General features: G+C 36.1%; 1 protein-coding gene across 2 annotated transcripts in view; it reads right to left on the bottom strand.

Annotated features, from left to right (window-relative positions):
• Positions 1-20,041, bottom strand: part of LOC133647087 (E3 ubiquitin-protein ligase SHPRH-like) — a 57,346-nt gene that overhangs the window by 12,084 nt on the left and 25,221 nt on the right. For both annotated transcript variants that reach the window (XM_062043185.1, XM_062043184.1), the window contains exons 16-27: positions 16,926-17,018; positions 16,748-16,855; positions 14,629-14,771; positions 14,384-14,557; positions 14,249-14,311; positions 11,854-12,079; positions 11,653-11,790; positions 6,117-6,218; positions 3,971-4,042; positions 3,711-3,899; positions 2,213-2,305; positions 1,880-2,145 (exon numbers count right to left, since the gene is read on the bottom strand). In XM_062043185.1, coding sequence (XP_061899169.1) covers positions 1,880-2,145; positions 2,213-2,305; positions 3,711-3,899; positions 3,971-4,042; positions 6,117-6,218; positions 11,653-11,790; positions 11,854-12,079; positions 14,249-14,311; positions 14,384-14,557; positions 14,629-14,771; positions 16,748-16,855; positions 16,926-17,018 — 1,667 coding nt within the window. The remainder of the gene's footprint in view (positions 1-1,879; positions 2,146-2,212; positions 2,306-3,710; positions 3,900-3,970; positions 4,043-6,116; positions 6,219-11,652; positions 11,791-11,853; positions 12,080-14,248; positions 14,312-14,383; positions 14,558-14,628; positions 14,772-16,747; positions 16,856-16,925; positions 17,019-20,041) is intronic.

Raw genomic sequence — 20,041 nt, 5'->3', positions numbered from 1 at the left:
TTGTCGAGAAAAATTGCGACTCTTTTCATAAAATTGCCAAAATGTTAAGCTTTTCTTGTAAAATTGCGACTGTTATTGAGTAAAATTCCAACTTTTATCATAATATTGCACACATGTTCAGTTTTTCTTGCGTTGCGTGACATGACGACTTTTATTATAATACCGCCAACATTCTACGTTTTTCTTGTGAAATTGTGACCTTTTTCTTGTGAAATCCCAACTCATTTTTCACAACAAGCTTTTTTATATTTGCATAGTATGTATATATTATTAATGTTGTAAATACACTTCTTTATATATCTAGAAAGGCTGGTCCTAAAGAGGGAGTTTTCACATTGACTGTGTGTCGCTTTTAAAAGTGCTCCCCCTCTGGTCAACATATGAAATAACAAGTGTGTGTAAGAAATTGAAATGCGCCCCTTTAGGCCCAAATTAATAAAGAAATACATTTATATAGAGACATACTGTAATAACGAAGTAAATAATGAAGATTAAAAACCAATTAAAAACTAAAACAAAACAAAATTTTTTAACTAAGAGCAGTCTTTTTCTCACAATGTGTCAACTTTTTTCTTACAATTTCTTATATTCTTTCTGTTTCTGTAATATTGCAATATTGTTTCGTAAAATTATGACTTTTTTATGTAAAATTATTACTTTTTAATGCAAAATGGCGACATTCTGACTTTTATCACAATATTGCCCTTTTTTTTTGCTGTTCTTGTGAAATAGTGACATATTTTGAGTAAAATTATGACTTTTGTCATACTTTTGCCGAGTAAAATTCCGATTATTACTATTATATTGCCAAAATTTTACATGTTTCTTAGAAAATTGTGACTTTTGTCGAGAAAAATTGCGACTCTTTTCATAAAATTGCCAAAATGTTAAGCTTTTCTTGTAAAATTGCGACTGTTATTGAGTAAAATTCCAACTTTTATCATAATATTGCACACATGTTCAGTTTTTCTTGTCAAATTTTGACTTGCGTTGCGTGAAATGACGACTTTTATTATAATACTGCCAACATTCTACGTTTTTCTTGTGAAATTGTGACCTTTTTCTTGTGAAATCCCAACTCATTTTTCACAACAAGCTTTTTTATATGTGCATAGTATGTATATATTATTAATGTTGTAAATACACTTCTTTATATATCTAGAAAGGCTGGTCCTAAAGAGGGAGTTTTCACATTGACTGCGTGTCGCTTTTAAAAGTGCTCCCCCTCTGGTCAACATATGAAATAACAAGTGTGTGTAAGAAATTGAAATGCGCCCCCTTAGGCCAGAATTAATAAAGAAATAAAGAAATAAATTTATATAGAGACATACTGTAATAACGAAGTAAATAATGAAGATTAAAAACCAATTAAAAACAAAAACAAAACACATTTTTTTTACTAAAAGCAGTCATTTTCTCACAATGTGTCGACTTTTTTCTTATAAAATTGGAAATAATTACTCATATTCTTTTTTTTCTGTAATATTGCAATATTGTCTCATAAAATTATGACTTTTTTATGTGAAATTATTACTTTTTAATGCAAAATGGCGACATTCTGTTTTTTATCACAATATTGCCCTTTTTTTTTGCTGTTCTTGTGAAATAGTGACATATTTTGAGTAAAATTATGACTTTTGTCATACGTTTGCCGAGTAAAATTCCGATTATTACTATTATATTGCCAAAATTTTACATGTTTCTTAGAAAATTGTGACTTTTGTCGAGAAAAATTGCGACTCTTTTCATAAATTATGCTTTCAGAAATAAGAAGAAAATAAGATCTACAAAAAATATTTGGGAATGTCCGGCGGGCCGGATTGAAACGCTTAACGCGGCCCCCGGGCCTTAATTTGCCCAGGTCTGATCTAGCGCTTACTTGGTTTGTCCAATGCGGTGCACGCGTCCGATGGCCTGCAGCTCGTGCGCGGGGTTGAGAATGGGTTCCACCAGCAGCACGTGCGTGGCCTCGATGATGTTGAGGCCGTTGGAGCCCGTGTGCAGAGGCAGCAGGAGGATGTTGATGTTCTTCTCGTACTTGAAGGAGCTCAGGTTCTCCTGGAATTTGTGGATGCCGTTGATCTGCGAGAACTCCATGTTGTTGTCGAACAGCGCCTTGGCGATGATGTCCAGGACGCTCTGCCACTGCGGAGGGAGGAGAGGAGAGGCGAGTCGGTCACGGCCGGCACCCTTCAGACATGGAAGACGTTACCGTGGAGAAGACCAGACACTTGGCTCCGGGATCGCTCACTTGGATCTTCTTCAGGGTTCTCACCACGGCTTCCACCTTGGTGGAGTGGCTCCCCTGAGAGGGACAGGAACAGAAACAGCTCGGTGAAGTTCGCGAGTCCAGCAGTGAAAAAAGTCCTTGGTGGGGGTGGGAGGAGTTTCTACAGATTTTCTGAGCCCTGGTCAGGCAGCGGCTTTTTTTGAAACCAAAGAACCACCATTACATGTTATGTAGACCAGTGGTCCCCAACCTTTTTGTAGCTGCGGACCGGTCAACGCTTGAAAATTTGTCCCGCGGACCGGTGGGGGGAGGGGGGTGGGGGGATTTTTTGTTTTTTTCCATAAAGAAATACAATCATGTGTGCTTACAGACTGTATCCCTGCAGACTGTATTGATCTATATTGATATATAATGTATGTTTTGTGTTTTTTATGTTGATTTAAAAAAAAAAAAAAAATAAATAATAATTTTTTTTTTTTTTACATAAAGAAATACAATCATGTGTGCTTACAGACTGTATCCCTGCAGACTGTATTGATCTATATTGATACATAATGTATGTTTTGTGTTTTTTATGTTGATTTAAAAAAAAAAAAAAAAAAAATTTTTTTTTTTTTTTAATTTCTTGTGCGGCCCAGTACCAATCCGGGCCGCGGCCCGGTGGTTGGGGACCACCGATGTAGACCACAAGGAAGTGTTTTTGTCAGAATAATTGTATCTAAGTTATCACAAAACTTTGTGTGGCCGTGAGTTCCCGGCGAGCAGACAAAAGCTGTCTTTGACCTTACCAATCAAAAGGCTTGTAAAACTCCACTGTGTAGGATGGGAAGCGACATGAAGGTGTCGGTTTCTTTGATGTATTGTAATCCACGGGAAGATCTTGTCTTGACCCGAGATCTACAAAGCGGAGAGGAAGCAGGACCTGACCCCCCCTACAGGCACCTTTTCTTTGAACTGTTTTGTAACCAAAGACACGGCTGTTTACGACCCCCCCTTCCTTTAGAAACAGCTGTTGCCATGTAATCAGGGAAAGTCCATTTCGTCAGAGCGTGGTGGAAGACTACAAAGAGTACAGCCCAGACGTTTCTCCTCAATGAGCTAAATTGAATTCTGTCCCTGTTTAATTCCTTGCTTCTTGTCTTGTTTAATAGATGTCATCGGTGTTTGAACCTGACAGTTTTACATTTAGAAAGAAATGATAATAATATGACCCTTTTAAAGCGCCCTCTAATCCGGTGCGCCTTTTGTATGAAAATAAACCTGACTAGACCCGCTCATCGGCGCTGTGCCTTATAATCCGGTGCGCCCTATGGTCCGGAAAATACGGTACTAAACTAGTCGCAGTTGGGTTATTTTTGGTACGCTTTTCACGATGTTTGCCAGTGGAAACACAACAGAGTTCTGAAACATACCAAACTGAGCGAAGTGTGCAGACATTAGTTTTTGTACAGTTTCGTTATTTTTGACAGCGGGAACCGACCTTAACGGGCATGTCCTGGTCCAGGCTGGACGACTCGGCGGTGAACACGTAAGAGATCTCGGCGTGCGACGTGGTCTGCCTGCAAATGGCGCACTTGATGGCGCGGCGCCGAGAGCCCATGCTGTACTGCTCCAGGATGATGGCGATGCACTGGTTGCAGAAGCAGTGGCCGCAGGTCAGCACCGCCCACTGACAGGCGGAAACAACACGCGTCAATAACACGCCACGTGACTTTTCGCCCGTGATTTGACGGCACTCACCTCCTGTCCCAGCGGACGAGCGCAGATGGGACACGGCTCCGGGTTCAGGCCGCCGGTGGACTTGTCCTGGGACTAGCTCCAGGAGATTTTTGTCACAGGTCAACAAAAAGCATGCGAGAACACTGCAAAAACTGAAATCTAAGTAACATTAAATATCTCAAATAAGGGTGATATTTGCTTATTTTCTGTCTGATAAGATCATTCTTCTCACTAAGCAGATTTTAAGTTAGTGTTTTACTTGTTTTAAGTTAGTGTTTTACTTGTTTTAAGTGGTCCTAATAATATTACAGCTTGTTGCTGAGATTTGATGACCTATATTGAGTAAAACATGCTTGAAACTAGAATATCAACTGTTGCAAAGCTGTGTCATCAACACTCACAAGTAGGGATGTCTGATAATGGCTTTTTGCCGATATTCCGATGTTGTCCAACTCTTAATTACCGATACCGATATCAACCGGTACCGATATATACAGTCGTGGAATTAACACATTATTATGCCTAATTTGGACAACCAGGTATGGTGAAGATAAGGTCCTTTTTTTTAAAATTAATAAAATAAAATAAAATAAATAAATTAAAAACATTTTTATTAGGGATGTCCGATAATGGCTTTTTGCCGATATCCGATATTCCGATATTGTCCAACTCTTTAATTAGCGATACCGATATCAACCGATACCGATATCAACCGATATATGCAGTCGTGGAATTAATTATTATGCCTAATTTGGACAACCAGGTATGGTGAAGATAAGGTACTTTTTTAAAAAAATGAATCAAATAAAATAAGATAAATAAATTAAAAACATTTTCTTGAATAAAAAAGAAAGTAAAACAATATAAAAACAGTTACATAGAAACTAGTAATGAATGAAAATGAGTCAAATTAAGTGTTAAAGGTTAGTACTATTAGTGGAGCAGCAGCACGCACAATCATGTGTGCTTACGGACTGTATCCCTTGCAGACTGTATTGATATATATTGATATATAATGTAGGAAGCAGAATATTAATAACAGAAAGAAACAACCCTTTTGTGTGAATGAGTGTAAATGGGGGAGAGACGTTTTTTGGGTTGGTGCTAGGGATGTCCGATAATGGCTTTTTGCCGATATCCGACATGCCGATATTGTCCAACTCTTTAATTAGCGATACCGATATCAACCGATATATACAGTCGTGGAATTAACACATTATTATGCCTAATTTGGACAACCAGGTATGGTGAAGATAAGGTACTTTTTAAAAAAATTTGTAAAATAAGATAAATAAATAAAGTTTGGGGTCACATTAGAATGTCCTTATTTTTCAATGAAGATAACTTTAAACTAGTCTTAACTTTAAAGAAATACACTCTATGCATTGCTAATGTGGTAAATGACTATTCTAGCTGCAAATGTCTGGTTTTTGGTGCAATATCTACATAGGTGTATAGAGGCCCATTTCCAGCAACTATCACTCCAGTGTTCTAATGGTACAATGTGTTTGCTCATTGGCTCAGAAGGCTAATTGATGGTTAGAAAACCCTTGTGCAATCATGTTCACACATCTGAAAACACTTTAGCTCGTTACAGAAGCTACAAAACTGACCTTCCTTTGAGCAGATTGAGTTTCTGGAGCATCACATTTGTGGGCTCAATTAAACGCTCAAAATGGCCAGAAAAAAAGAACTTTCATCTGAAACTCGACAGTCTATTCTTGTTCTTAGAAATGAAGGCTATTCCACAAAATTGTTTGGGTGACCCCAAACTTTTGAACGGTAGTGTATAAAACTACTTTTTTAAAGTAATAATTTCTTACTTCAAGCATGAAGCCGAGCGCACATCATTATGTCAAGATAATGGCACTAGCATTTACTTCATTTAAGAATATTTTTCAACATATTGAGCAAAAAGGTCTCTTTTTTTTCTACCAAGAAAAGTGCACTTGTTATTAGTGGGAATATACTTATTTGAAGCTATTTTTGGGTTCATTGAGGTTATCTCATTTTACTTGTTTTGGAAAGTCTTGACTAGCCAAATGTTCTTGTTCTATTGGCAGATAATTTTGCTTCGTTCAAATAAAACACTCCTCATTTTTGTTTTGTTTTTGAACACTGACTTTTTTGCAGTGAAGGCTGCGACTTGTGTGTGGGAATGAGCTACCTTCTCCAGGTTTGTGAGGTACAAAAACTGTCCCAGCTTCTTCTGGAGCTGAGACTTTGCCACCGCTTGGTCGTTGAGGAGCTTCACTCTGTTCTGCTCCACCTGCCGGGAGAAACCAACAAAGCGTGCAAATTAGAAGAAAAATAACTAATTGGAGAGCAGATTATGACACCTCTAGAAACTGGTACTAGAGAGGAGGTCAATGGTAGCTACTACAGCAATGGCTCCCATTTTTATAGTCTTTGGTATGACTCGGCCGGGGTTTGAACTCACAACCTACCCATCTCAGGGCGGACACTGAGCTAACTATACTAATTTTTGTTTACATGTCCCTTGGCAAGTTTACCTGCAATAAAGCGCTTTTGGTAGCCATCCACAAGCTTCTGCTTGAATTTTTGACCACTCCTCTTGACAAAATTCAGTTAAATGTGTTGGTTTTCTGACATGGACTTGTTTCTTCAGCATTGTCCACACGTTTAAGTCAGGACTTTGGGAAGGCCATTCTAAAACCTTCATTCTAGCCTGATTTAGCCATTATTTTACCACTTTTGACCTGTGTTTGGGTTCATTGTCCTGTTGGAACACCCAACTGCGCCCAAGACCCAACCTCGGGGCTGAGGAATTTGGAGGTAATCCTCCTTTTTCATTGTCCCATTTACTCTCTGTAAAGCAGCAGTTCCATTGGCAGCCAAACAGGCCCAGAGCATAATACTACCACCACCATGCTTGACGGTAGGAATGGTGTTCCTGGGATTAAATACCTTTTCTCCTCCAAACATATTGCTGGGTATTGTGGTCAAACAACTCTGACCAGCAAGTCTTATCTTTGTCCATGTGATCAGCAGCAAACTTTAGACGAGCCTTAAGGTGTGGCTTCTGTAGCAAGGGCTTCCTTCTTGCATGGTAGCCTCTCAAAACAAGGTAAAACAAGTTAAATAGAAGTTAAGGGATGGTAAAAGAAGGTAAATTAAAAGGTAATTGAAAGTCAACAAGTGGAATAAAAGTAACTAGAAGGTAAACGAAGTAGATAAAAGGTAAAATAAGTAAAGAGGTAAAAGAAGGCAGAGAAAAAAGTAGTAACTAAAAAGGTAAAATAAGGTAAATGAAAGTTAAAAGAAGTAAATAAAAGGCAAAAGGTAAATAGAAGGTTAAAAAAGGTTAAAAAACGGTAAATATAAGGTAAAATTAAAAATAGGGTAAATAAAAAGGTTAAAAAATTAATATAAAATGTAAAAGAAGATAAAACAAGGTAAACAGAAGGGAAATAAAAAGTTTTAAAAAAAATATGGAAGGTAAAAGAAGCTAAAACAAGGTAAGACGGTCAAATAAATAATATAAAAGTTAAATTAAAGTAAAACTAGGGTAAATAGAAGGTAAAATAAGTTAAATAGAAGGTAAAATAGGGTAAATAAAAGGTAAAATAGAGTAAATAGAAGGTTAAACAAGGTAAATAAAAGGTAAAAGTAGTAGATAAAAAGGTAAAATAAGGTAATCAATAAAAGAAGGGCTTCCTTCTTGCATGGTCGCCTCTCAAAACACGCTTGACTGTGGACACTGACACCTGTGTTCCAGCAGCTTCCAATTCATCGCAGACCTGCTTTTTGGTGGTTTTCGGTTGACCCTTGATCATCCTGACCAATTTTCTCTCAGCAGTAAGTGATAGCTTGCGTTTTCTTCCCGATCGTGGCAGTGACAAAACTGTGCCATGCACTTCATACTTACGAACAATTGTTTGTGTCAGGTTCAAACACTGATGACATCTATTAAACAAGACAAGAGGCAAAGAATTGAGGAGAGTCGTCTGTACACTGTACCCTTGTGCTCTGCCAAAAGATTGCACGCCTCCTTCTTTTATTTTGGACCCCTCCCCGACCACATGGCCACCACTGCTTCCAAAGGACAATCGTGCGTAAAATAGTTCAAAAAGATTTCCATAAAATAGTTCGAAAAGAGTTCCATAAAATAGTTCGAAAAGAGTTCCATAAAATAGTTCCAAAAGAGTTCCATAAAATAGTTCAAAAAGAGTTCCATAAAATAGTTCTAAAAGAGTTCCATAAAATAGTTCAAAAAGAGTTCCATAAAATAGTTCTAAAAGAGTTCCATAAAATAGTTTAAAAAGAGTTCCATAAAATAGTTCAAAAAGAGGTCGTCTGGAAATTGGGCAGATTCTGCTATCTCTCCGCTTTGAAGTCCTTGGGTTAGAACTAGGGATGTCCGATAATATCGGCCTGCCGATATTATCGGCTGATAAATGCGTTAAAATGTAATATTGGAAATTATCGGTATCGTTTTTTTTATTATCTGTATCGTTTTTTTTTTGTTTTTTTTAATTAAATCAACATAAAAAACACAAGATACACTTACAATTAGTGCACCAACCCAAAAAACCTCCCTCCCCCCATTTCTTTCTGTTATCAATATTCTGCTTCCTACATTATATATCAATATATATCAATACAGTCTGCAAGGGATACAGTCCGTAAGCACACATGATTGTGCGTGCTGCTGCTCCACTAATAGTACTAACCTTTAACACTTAATTTGACTCATTTTCATTAATTACTAGTTTCTATGTAACTGTTTTTATATTGTTGTACTTTCTTTTTTATTCAAGAAAATGTTTTTAATTTATTTATCTTATTTTATTTGATTCATTTTTTTAAAAAAGTACCTTATCTTCACCATACCTGGTTGTCCAAATTAGGCATAATAATGTGTTAAAGGCCTACTGAAATGAATTTTTTTAATTCAAACGGGGATAGCAGATCTATTCTATGTGTCATACTTGATCATTTCGCGATATTGCCATATTTTTGCTGAAAGGATTTAGTATAGAACAACGACGATAAAGATTGCAACTTTTGGTATCTGATAAAAAAAAGGCTTGCACCTACCGGAAGTAGCGTGACGTAGTCAGTTGAACATATACGCAAAGTTCCCTATTGTTTACAATGATGGCCGCATGAAGTGAGAGAGATTCGGACCGAGAAAGCGACAATTTCCCCATTAATTTGAGCGAGGATGAAAGATTTGTGGATGAGTAAAGTGCAAGTGAAGGACTAGTGGGGAGTTGAAGCTATTCAGATAGGGAAGATGCTGTGAGAGCCGGGGGTGACCTGATATTCAGCTGGGAATGACTACAACAGTAAATAAACACAAGACATATATATACTCTATTAGCCACAACACAACCAGGCTTATATTTAATATGCCACAAATTAATCCTGCATAAAAACACCTGCGTGTTTGTTATGCTAGCTCCTAGCTCCTCTGCTAGCTCCTAGCTCCATAGAACACGCCAATACAATTCAAACACCTGATCAACACACACAATCACTCAGCCCAAAAGACCGTTTACCTAACCCAAGGTTCATAAAGCTTATATATTTTTAAAAAGTTACGTACGTGACGCGCACATACGGTCAAGTTATCGAATGTTTAGCAGCCAAGGCTGCATACTCACGGTACCTGATATTCAGCTGGGAATGACTACAACAGTAAATAAACACAAGACATATATATACTCTATTAGCCACAACACAACCAGGCTTATATTTAATATGCCACAAATTAATCCTGCATAATAACACCTGCGTGTTTGTTATGCTAGCTCCTAGCTCCTCTGCTAGCTCCTAGCTCCATAGAACACGCCAATACAATTCAAACACCCGATCAACACACACAATCACTCAGCCCAAAAGACCGTTCACCTAACCCAAGGTTCATAAAGCTTATATATTTTTAAAAAGTTACGTACGTGACGCGCACATACGGTCAAGTTATCGAATGTTTAGCAGCCAAGGCTGCATACTCACGGTACCTGATATTCAGCTGGGAATGACTACAACAGTAAATAAACACAAGACATATATATACTCTATTAGCCACAACACAACCAGGCTTATATTTAATATGCCACAAATTAATCCTGCATAATAACACCTGCGTGTTTGTTATGCTAGCTCCTAGCTCCTCTGCTAGCTCCTAGCTCCATAGAACACGCCAATACAATTCAAACACCCGATCAACACACACAATCACTCAGCCCAAAAGACCGTTCACCTAACCCAAGGTTCATAAAGCTTATATATTTTTAAAAAGTTACGTACGTGACGCGCACGTACGGTACGGTACGTGTTATGCTAGCTCCTAGCTCCTCTGCTAGCTCCTAGCTCCATAGAACACGCCAATACAATTCAAACACATGATCAACACACACAATCACTCAGCCCAAAAGACCGTTCACCTAACCCAAGGTTCATAAAGCTTATATATTTAAAAAAAGTTACGTACATACGCAAAAAAAAGCCAAAGCTGCATACTCACAGTAGCACGTCTGCGTCTTTGTCATCCAAATCAAAGTAATCCTGGTAAGAGTCTGTGTTGTCCCAGTTCTCTACAGGCGTCTGTGTATCCAAATCAAAAGTCCTCCTGGTTAGAGTCTCTGTTATCCGAGTTCTTCCATCTTGACTGCATCTTTCGGGAATGTAAACAAAGAAGCGCCGGCTGTGTACTGTTGTGGCTGACTACGTTCGAAAAATACGTCCATTTCGCACCGACAACTTTCTTCTTTGCTTGCTCGGCTTCCTTCTCCATAATGCAATGAACATGATTGAAACAGATTCACGAACACAGATGTCCAGAATACTGTGGAATTATGAAATGAAAACAGAGCTTTTTCGTATCGGCTTCAATGTGGAAGGCATACCCGTGTTCGTCGGGCTACGTCACACGCATACGTCATCCTCAGAGGCGTTTCGAACCGGAAGTTTAGCGGCAAATTTAAAATGTCACTTTATAAGTTAACCCGGCCGTATTGGCATGTGTTATAATGTTAAGATTTCATCATTGATATATAAACTATCAGACTGCGTGGTCGGTAGTAGTGGGTTTCAGTAGGCCTTTAATTCCACGACTGCATATATCGGTTGATATCGGTATCGGTAATTAAAGAGTTGGACAATATCGGAATATCGGATATCGGCAAAAAGCCATTATCGGACATCCCTAGTTCTAACCCAAGGACTTCAAAGCGGAGAGCTGACAGGATCTGCCCAATTTCCAGACCACCTCTTTTTGAACCTTTTTACGAACTCTTTTTGAACTGACATTTTCTGTGAATTGTTTACGACTTTTTCTGTGAACTTTTTGTGTCCTTTGGAAACAAAGGTGGCCTTTGGGGAGGGGAGGGTCCAAAATAAAAGAAGGAGGCGAGCAATCTTTTGGAAGAGCGTGCTGAGATACTGCACAAGGGTACAGTGTACAGACGACTCTCCTCAATATTGAGTCCAAATTTAATTCTCTCTCTGTTCAATTCTTTGCCTCTTGTCTTGTTTAATAGATGTCATCAGTGTTTGAACCTGACCGTAACGTTTCTACATCACCAAAATTGATCATGTATGTATACTATTGAACCCGGAACATTTTCAGTAGAGCCATAATAAATTCATAAAAGAAGCAAACTTCATGAATGTTTTTTGTGACCATAATGAATAATTACTATAAGAGCCACTAGGGGGCAGTGTGGTGGTCGTACCTCATGCGGCTCGATGATGTGCAGCAGCTTTGGCTTGGGCTCGTCGGGAAGACGCACGCGTAGCCTCTCAGTGGCCATTCCCAGCTCATCTATCGCCGACACGTGATTCCGCAGGACCATCCAGTACTCGTGCAACACCTGAGCGAGACGCAGGTGTTGGTTAGACGCCACACCTTGATAGGGAGCCACCACGATGCAGACCTTGTACTCCTTCTTCCAGGTCTCAAAGAGTTCCATGAAGGTGTTTCCCTCCTCCACCAGCTCCGGGTCCATGCGCTTGGCCTTGGCGAAGGACAGGATGGCCTTCAGCGTGCGCTCCGTCTCGCTGGCCGCCCACAGACCCCTGCTGGTGGTGGGCAGGCGGTCGTCCACCAGTCCCTCTTCATCCTCGATCATCTCCTCAAAGATGGCCGTCTGACATTTCACCCTGCCGACAAATTGGCTCTGTTCCATTAGAGATGCTCCAGCAGCAGTTGTCGCTTAATGGGGGTAACTATTAAAATGTAAAACAAATCTGAACCGCAGTACAATAGGTAAAACAAGGTAAATAGAGGTTAAGGGATGATAAAAGGTCAATTAAAAGGTAATTGAAGGATAACAAGTGGAATAAAAGTAACTAGAAGGTAAAAGAAGTAGATAAAAAGGTAAAATAAGTAAAAACGTAAAAGAAGGCAGGGAAAAAGGTAAATAGAAGGTGAAAGTAGTAAATAAAAAGGTAAAAAATAAATATAAAATGTAAAAAAAGATAAAACAAGGTAAACAGAAGGGAAATAAAAAGTTAAAAAAAAAGGAAGGTAAAAGAAGATAAAACAAGGTAAGACGGTCAAAGAAATAATATAAAAGGTAAATACAAGTAAAAATAGGGTAAATAGAAGGTAAAATAAGGTAAATGGAAGGTTAAACAAGGTAAATAGAAGGTAAAAGTAGTAAATAAAAGGGTACAATAAGGTAAATGAAAGTTAAAAGAAGTAAATAAAAGACAAAAGGTCAACAGGTTAAAAAAGGTAAAAACGGTAAATATAAGGTAAAATTAAAAATAGGGTAAATAAGAAGGTAAAAAAAAAAAAAATGTAAAAGAAGATGGAAGGTAAAAGAAGATAAAACAAGGTAAGACGGTAAAAAAAGGTAAATAAAAGTCAAACTAGGGTAAATAGAAGGTAAAATAGAGTAAATAGAAGGTTAAACAAGGTAAATAAAAGGTAAAACTAGTAAATAAAAAGGTAATAGAAAGTTAAAAAAGTAAATATATACGAGTAAATATAAGGTAAAATTAAAAATAGGGTAAATAAAAAGGTAAAAAAAATAAATATAAGATGTAAAATAAGATAAAACAAGGTAAACAGAAGGGAAATAAAAAGGGGGAAAAATATGGAAGGTAAAAGAAGATAAAACAAGGTTAGACGGTCAAATAAATAATATAAAAGGTAAATACAAGTAAAAATAGGGTAAATATAAGGTAAAATAAGGTAAATATAAGGTAAAATAAGTTCAATAGAAGGTAAAATAGGGCATATAAAAGGTAAAATACGTTAAATATAAGGTAAAATAGAGTAAATAGAAGGTTAAACAAGGTAAATAGAAGGTAAAAGTAGTAAATAAAAAGGTAAAATAAGGTAAATGAAAGTTAAAAGGAGTAAATAAAAGACAAAAGGTAAATACAATGTTAAAAAGGTAAAATGGGTAAATATAAGGTAACATTTAAAAAGGGTAAATAAAAAGTAAAATGCAAAAGAAGATAAAACTAGGTAAATAGAAGTAAAATAAAAGGTAAAAAATGAATATGGAAGGTAAAAGAAGATAAAACAACGTAAGACGTCAAAGAAAGAATATAAAAGGTAAATAAAAGTAAAAATAGGGTAAATAGAAGGTAAAAATAGGTAAACAGAAGGTCAAACAGGGTAAATAGAAGGTAAAATAGGGTAAATAAGTTAAAAAGTTAAATAGAAGGTAAAAATAGGGAAAATAGAAGGTAAAAAGTAGTAAATAAAAAGGTAAAATAGGGTAAATAAAGTTAAAAGAAGTAAATAAAGACAAAAGGTAAATAGAAGGTTAAAAAAGGTAAAAATGATAAATATAAGGTCAAATTAAAAAAGGGTAAATAAAAAAGTAAAAAAATTAATTCAAAATGTAAAAGAAGATAAAACAAGGTAAATAGAAGGGAAATAAAAAGTACAAAAAAAGAAATATGGAAGGTAAAATAAGATAAAACCAGTTAAGACGGTCAAAGAAAGAAAGTAAAAATAGGGTAAATAAAAGGCAAAATAAGTTAAATAGAAGTTAAATAGAGTAAATAGAAGGTAAAATAGGGTAAATAGAAGTTAAATAGAGTAAATAGAAGATAAAATAGGGTAAATAGAAGGTAAAATAAGGTAAGTAAAAGATAAAATAAGTAAAATAGAAGGTGAAAGAAGGTAAGAAGTAAAAAAGAAATATAGAAGGTAAACCAAGGTAAAAGCCGGTCAAAGAAGGTCAATTTAAGGTAATGAAGGTTTTGGCAAGTTATTCAATTACTCGATGAACCAAACAAGCTAATCGACACATTACACAAATAATCAATAGCTGCAGCCCTCATTGGCATGACCAAGTTTTTACTTACGTGTGCGAGAAGAGTTTGGATTCATAATCGGTGAAAAGCTCGTCAGCTTTGCAAAACACGCAGCTGGAAGGTGAGAAGGAAATGAGGTCACAGTCCAAAACCTGCTGAGTGGACACATTTCATTTCCAGCCTCACTTATTAAGCGGCAGTCGCGTCGGCCGCAGGTGACACGCGATGGCCTCGTCAATCACATTCTTGGACATGGGACCTTCCAGGCTCTTCACGGCCTCCCGCACCATCTTCTGGGACTTGGTCAGGTCCTCCATCTGAGTGGTGAGCAGGAACTGCAGGCCGCTGCCGTCACGGAACCTGCCGGAAGTCACAATTCCCTCTCACCATTGCGGAAGAAAAACCCCACCAAGTGTTAGGGAGGCGCTTACTTGTCAGCCATGGAGAGTTTGTGTTCTTGCTGCTTGTAGCTGGACGTCAACTCGTTCTTCACGCGGCCCACCAGGTCCTCGTCTGTGGAGCAGCGGATCGCCCGCTGAACCACTTCTAGCCACCAGAGGGAGCTCAGTTTCACCTTTGCAAAATAAAATATATATTTTTTAATATGAAATAAAAACATTTAAAAAAAATTTTTTTAAATAAAGCTTTAAAGCTTGGTGACTTATATCTGTTTAAAAATGTCCTTGTGGTTAAAGACAGATATTTTTTCCCATACACTTTTTCATGCATGACTTTTGCGGCTTCAAGCTATCGTGGTTTTTCAAAATATACTTATCAAAAAACTCATGGTGCGGTTGCTCTCTGTTTTGTGTTTAACTACGTGAATATAAATATGCCTATTTGAGAAACAATTACAGAATTTGTGTTCTAAATTAAGCATTTTCCAGCATAAAAATGACTCAATGTGTCATAAACTTGTTTTGGCTTTGTGGTGGTTGTTTGTATATTTAGTGTTAAGTTCCTGTTAAAATTAAAAATAGGGTAAATAAAAAGGTTAAAAAAATGAATATAAAAAGTAAAAGAAGTTAAAACAAGGTAAAGAGAAGGGAAATAAGAAGGTAAAATAATATAACACAAGGTGAGATGGTCAAAGAAAGAATATAAAAGGTAAATAAAAGTGAAATTGGGGAAATAGAATGTAAAATAAGATAAATAGAAGGTAACGCAGGGTAAATTAAATAGAAGGTAAAATAAGGTAAATAGAAGGTAAAATAGGGTAAATAGAAAGTAAAATAAGTTAAATAGAAGGTAAAATAAGTTAAATAGAAGGTAAAATAAGGTAAATGGAAGGTAAAATAAGTTAAATAGAACGTAAAATAGGGTAAATAGAAGATAAAAAAGAGTTAAATAGAATGTAAAATAGGGTAAATAGAAGGCAAAATAGGGTAAATAGAAGGTAAAATAGGGTAAATAGAAGGTAAAATAAGTTAAATAGAAGGTAAAATAAGTTAAATAGAAGGTAAAATAGGGTAAATAGCAGGTAAAATAAGTTAAATAGAAGGTAAAATAAGTTAAATAGAAGGTAAAATAGGGTAAATAGCAGGTAATATAAGTTAAATAGAAGGTCAAATAAGTTAAATAGAAGGTAAAATAGGGTAAATAGAAGGTAAAATAAGGTCAATATAAGGTAAATTAGGGTAAATAAAAGGTCAAATAAGTTAAATAGAAGGTAAAATAGGGTAAATAGACGGTAAAATAGGGTAAATAAAAAGTAAAATAAGGTAAATAGAAGGTAAAATAGGGTAAATAGAATGTAAAATAAGGTAAATAGAAGGTAAAATAAGGTAAATAGAAGGTAAAATAAGGTAAATAGAAGGTCAAATAAGTTAAATAGAAGGTCAAATATGGTAAACAGAAGGTAAAATAAGGTCAATAGAAGGTAAATTAGGGTAAATAGAAGGTCAAATAAGTTAAATAGAAGGTAAAATAGGGTAAATAGAAGGTCAAATAAGTTAAATAGAAGGTAAAATAGGGTAAATAGACTGTAAAATAAGATAAATAGAAAGTAAAATAAGGTAAATAGAAGGTAAAATAAGGTAAATAGAAGGTAAAATAAGTTAAATAGAAGGTAAAATAAGTTAAATAGAAGGTAAAATAGGGTAAATAGAATGTTAAATGTTAATGTTAAAAAAATGTTTTTAAAAGGCCGTAACCCATTTGCATGCTCCAATGTGACAACATTCGATTTCTACTTTGCAAAAATTCCCGTGGGGTCTGAAGCAATCAACACTGATACACTCCCGAGAGCAGAGCCCTGAGTCCAAACTTTGATCCCCTTTCTGACACTTCCTGAAAGTGGAATCAAAATAACTTTTTGAGCTAGTTATAGCGGAATGAAATAAGGGACGTGAAGCCTCGTGTCAGTCATCCACTGTCTTTGTCTCTGTGGGTGGAGGCGGGGCCGTAATCATGCACACGCAGACGTTAGAGCTTGTAACTTAGTGGAAATGATCCGGATCGAATCAGTTGTTCCTTGTTCCACATTTTGAGTTATTTGGCTCACTAGCTGACCGACGGTGACATAACATGCTGAAATATGTAGACCCTCACTTTGCGCTTCAGCTCCTTGATGTTCTGCAGGACCGGCTGCAGGGCCTGATGAGCGTCCGCCACCTCAGAGTCGTACTTGGTCATGTAGTGCTGCCGCAGCTGCTCAGCCTGCACGCAAAACAATGGAAGAACAAACGGAACGTGCAAAATGTTGAGAAGAGTTGGGAGCGCTCGTTACCTCCTCGCTGAGCCGGTCATCTCTGAGAGTGGGAGGCATCCCAGCATGCTTTGCGTTCAGCAGCTCCATCAAATTGTGAGTGGCGTGAAGTCTCTGTTGTTCATGGAAGCACACAAAGGACAAACTTTTCTTCATCATTTTAAACAGGTAAAAAGTTTCAAGGTTGTTTTTTTTTTACAGCTGGGTCTTATTGATCCACAAGGGGAATTGTTCCACACGGTAGCTCAGTTACAAGGGATGGAAAGGATAATGATGGAAAGGATAATGCACACAAGGGCACAAAAAGAGGGCGGAAACAAAATGTATAAAGTAGACTAAAAATGTACCATAGTAGCAATATAAAATGTAAAATAGAATACAATAGAGTTTTATTGTCATTATTAGAGTGAACAGGTTCAAAGAACAAGGAAATTGGAGCAGATCCCCTAAGGTGCATACTAGAGATGTCCGATAATATCGGTCTGCCGATATTATCGGCCGATAAATGCGTTAAAATGTAATATCGGAAATTATCGGTATCGTTTTTTTTTTAGTATCAGTATTGTTTTTGTTTTTGTTTTAATTAAATCCATACATATATATATATATATATATACATATATATCTTCTTTTTTATCTTTGTTACTATTTCTATTACTATATTATTGTGTATGCACTAAGGATGTCCGATAATGGCTTTTTGCCGATATCCGATATGCCGATATTGTCCAACTCTTTAATTACCGATACCGATATCAACCGATACCGATATCAACCGATATATGCAGTCGTGGAATTAACACATTATTATGCCTAACTTGGACAACCAGGTATGGTGAAGATAAGGTACTTTTAAAAAAAAATAAATAAAATAAGATAAGTAAATTAAAAACATTTTCTTGAATAAAAAAGAAAGTAAAACAATATAAAAACAGTTACATAGAAACTAGTAATGAATGAAAATGAGTAAAATTAACTGTTAAAGGTTAGTACTATTAGTGGAGCAGCAGCACGCACAATCATGTGTGCTTACGGACTGTATCCCTTGCAGACTGTATTGATATATATTGATATATAATGTAGGAACCAGAATATTGATAACAGAAAGAAATGGGGGGAGGGAGGTTTTTTGGGTTGGTGCACTAATTGTAAGTGTATCTTGTGTTTTTTATGTTGATTTAATAAAAAAAAAAAAACTAAAAAAAAAACGATACAGATAATAAAAAACCGATACCGATAATTCCCGATATTACATTTTAATGCATTTATCGGCCGATAATATCGGCAGACCGATATCATCGGCCGATAAATGCGTTAAAATGTAATATCGGGAATGATCGGTATCGGTTTTTTTTAGTATCAGTATCGTTGGTTTTTTTTGGTTTTTTTTTATTTATTTATTAAATCCACATAAAAAACACAAGATACACTTACAATTAGTGCACCAACCCAAAAAACCTCCCTCCCCCATTTACACTCATTCACACAAAAGGGTTGTTTCCTTCTGTTATTAATATTCTGCTTCCTACATTATATATCAATATATATCAATACAGTCTGCAAGGGATACAGTCCGTAAGCACACATGATTGTGCGTGCTGCTGCTCCACTAATAGTACTAACCTTTAACAGTTAATTTTACAAATTTTCATTAATTACTAGTTTCTATGTAACTGTTTTTATATTGTTTTACTTTATTTTTTTATTCAAGAAAATGTTTTTAATTTATTTATCTTATTTTATTTGATTAATTTTTTTTAAAAGTACCTTATCTTCACCATACCTGGTTGTCCAAGTTAGGCATAATAATGTGTTAATTCCACGACTGTATATATCGGTTGATATCGGTATCGGTTGATATCGGTATCGGTAATTAAAGAGTTGGACAATATCGGCATATCGGATATCGGCAAAAAGCCATTATCGGACATCCTTAGTGCATACACAATAATATAGTAATATAAATAGTAACAAAGATAAAAAAGAAGATATATATGTATATATATATATGTATATATCCACATACATGCATATAACCATACATATAGGGTTAGGGTTAGCCCTAACCCTAACCCCTTTCAAAGTTCTACAACTCCCACATTTTTTATCCGATTTAAACCGTTTCCAACTTCAAAATATTCAGCCTGTACAGGAATTATGTGCTCTCCTTCAATAATTCAAAAAAATTCCCGGATTTCCTATAATTTCCAGTTTTTAGGCACATTTTCCCCATTCAAAATGAATTGGCCATTTTTCAAACTTCCACAATTCCCACATTTTTCAACCGATTAAAACCATTCCACCTTCAACACATTCTATTCATTTTTCCACGTTCATAAAAATTCCAGGAATTCCCAAAATGCACTTTTTTTCAAACCCTTTTTTTGACCCTTTTTTCTGGCGACTACTCCTTTCACATTTTTCAAGCCACTTCAGCCGTTCCACCGTCAAAACATTCCTCTTAATCAGGACAAAAAGCAAAGTTGTTTTTTGAAGTGGAAAAATTCCCGGTTTTCCCAAAATTCCATAATACTGTTTGTCAATTAAAAATGTTACTATGTCAACATTTCTCGACCGATTTGAAAAATTCCAACACCAACCATTTAACTCATTTAGAACATTACATTTTTTTTTTTTTAACATTTTCAAAAAAATTCCCGCTTTTCCCGAAATTCCCAAATTTCCATGAAATTCCCATTGAAAAGAATGGGACATTTTTCAAAGTTCTACAACTCCCACTTTCTTTATCCGATTTAAACCGTTTCCAACTTCAAAATATTCAGGAATTATGTTCTCTACTTCAACAATTCAAAAAAATTCCCGGATTTCCTATAATTCCCAGTTTTTAGGGACATTTTCCCCATTCAAAATTAATTGGCCATTTTTCAAACTTCCACAATTCCCACATTTTTCAACCGATTCAAACCATTACACCTTCAACAATTCAAAAAAATTCCCGGATTTCCTATAATTCCCAGTTTTTGGCACATTTTCCCCATTCAAAATGAATTGGCCATTTTTCAAACTTCCACAATCCCCACATTTTTCAACCGATTCAAACCATTCCACCTTCAACGCATTCAATTAATCCTGGACATTCACACAACCATTTTTGCACGTTCAACACATTTCCAGGA

The sequence above is a fragment of the Entelurus aequoreus genome, linkage group LG03 (assembly GCF_033978785.1).
Source record: "Entelurus aequoreus isolate RoL-2023_Sb linkage group LG03, RoL_Eaeq_v1.1, whole genome shotgun sequence".
Classification (NCBI taxonomy): Eukaryota; Metazoa; Chordata; class Actinopteri; order Syngnathiformes; family Syngnathidae; genus Entelurus; species Entelurus aequoreus.
Note: the sequence above shows the minus strand (reverse complement) of the source record. Positions and strands in the feature narration are given on the sequence as shown.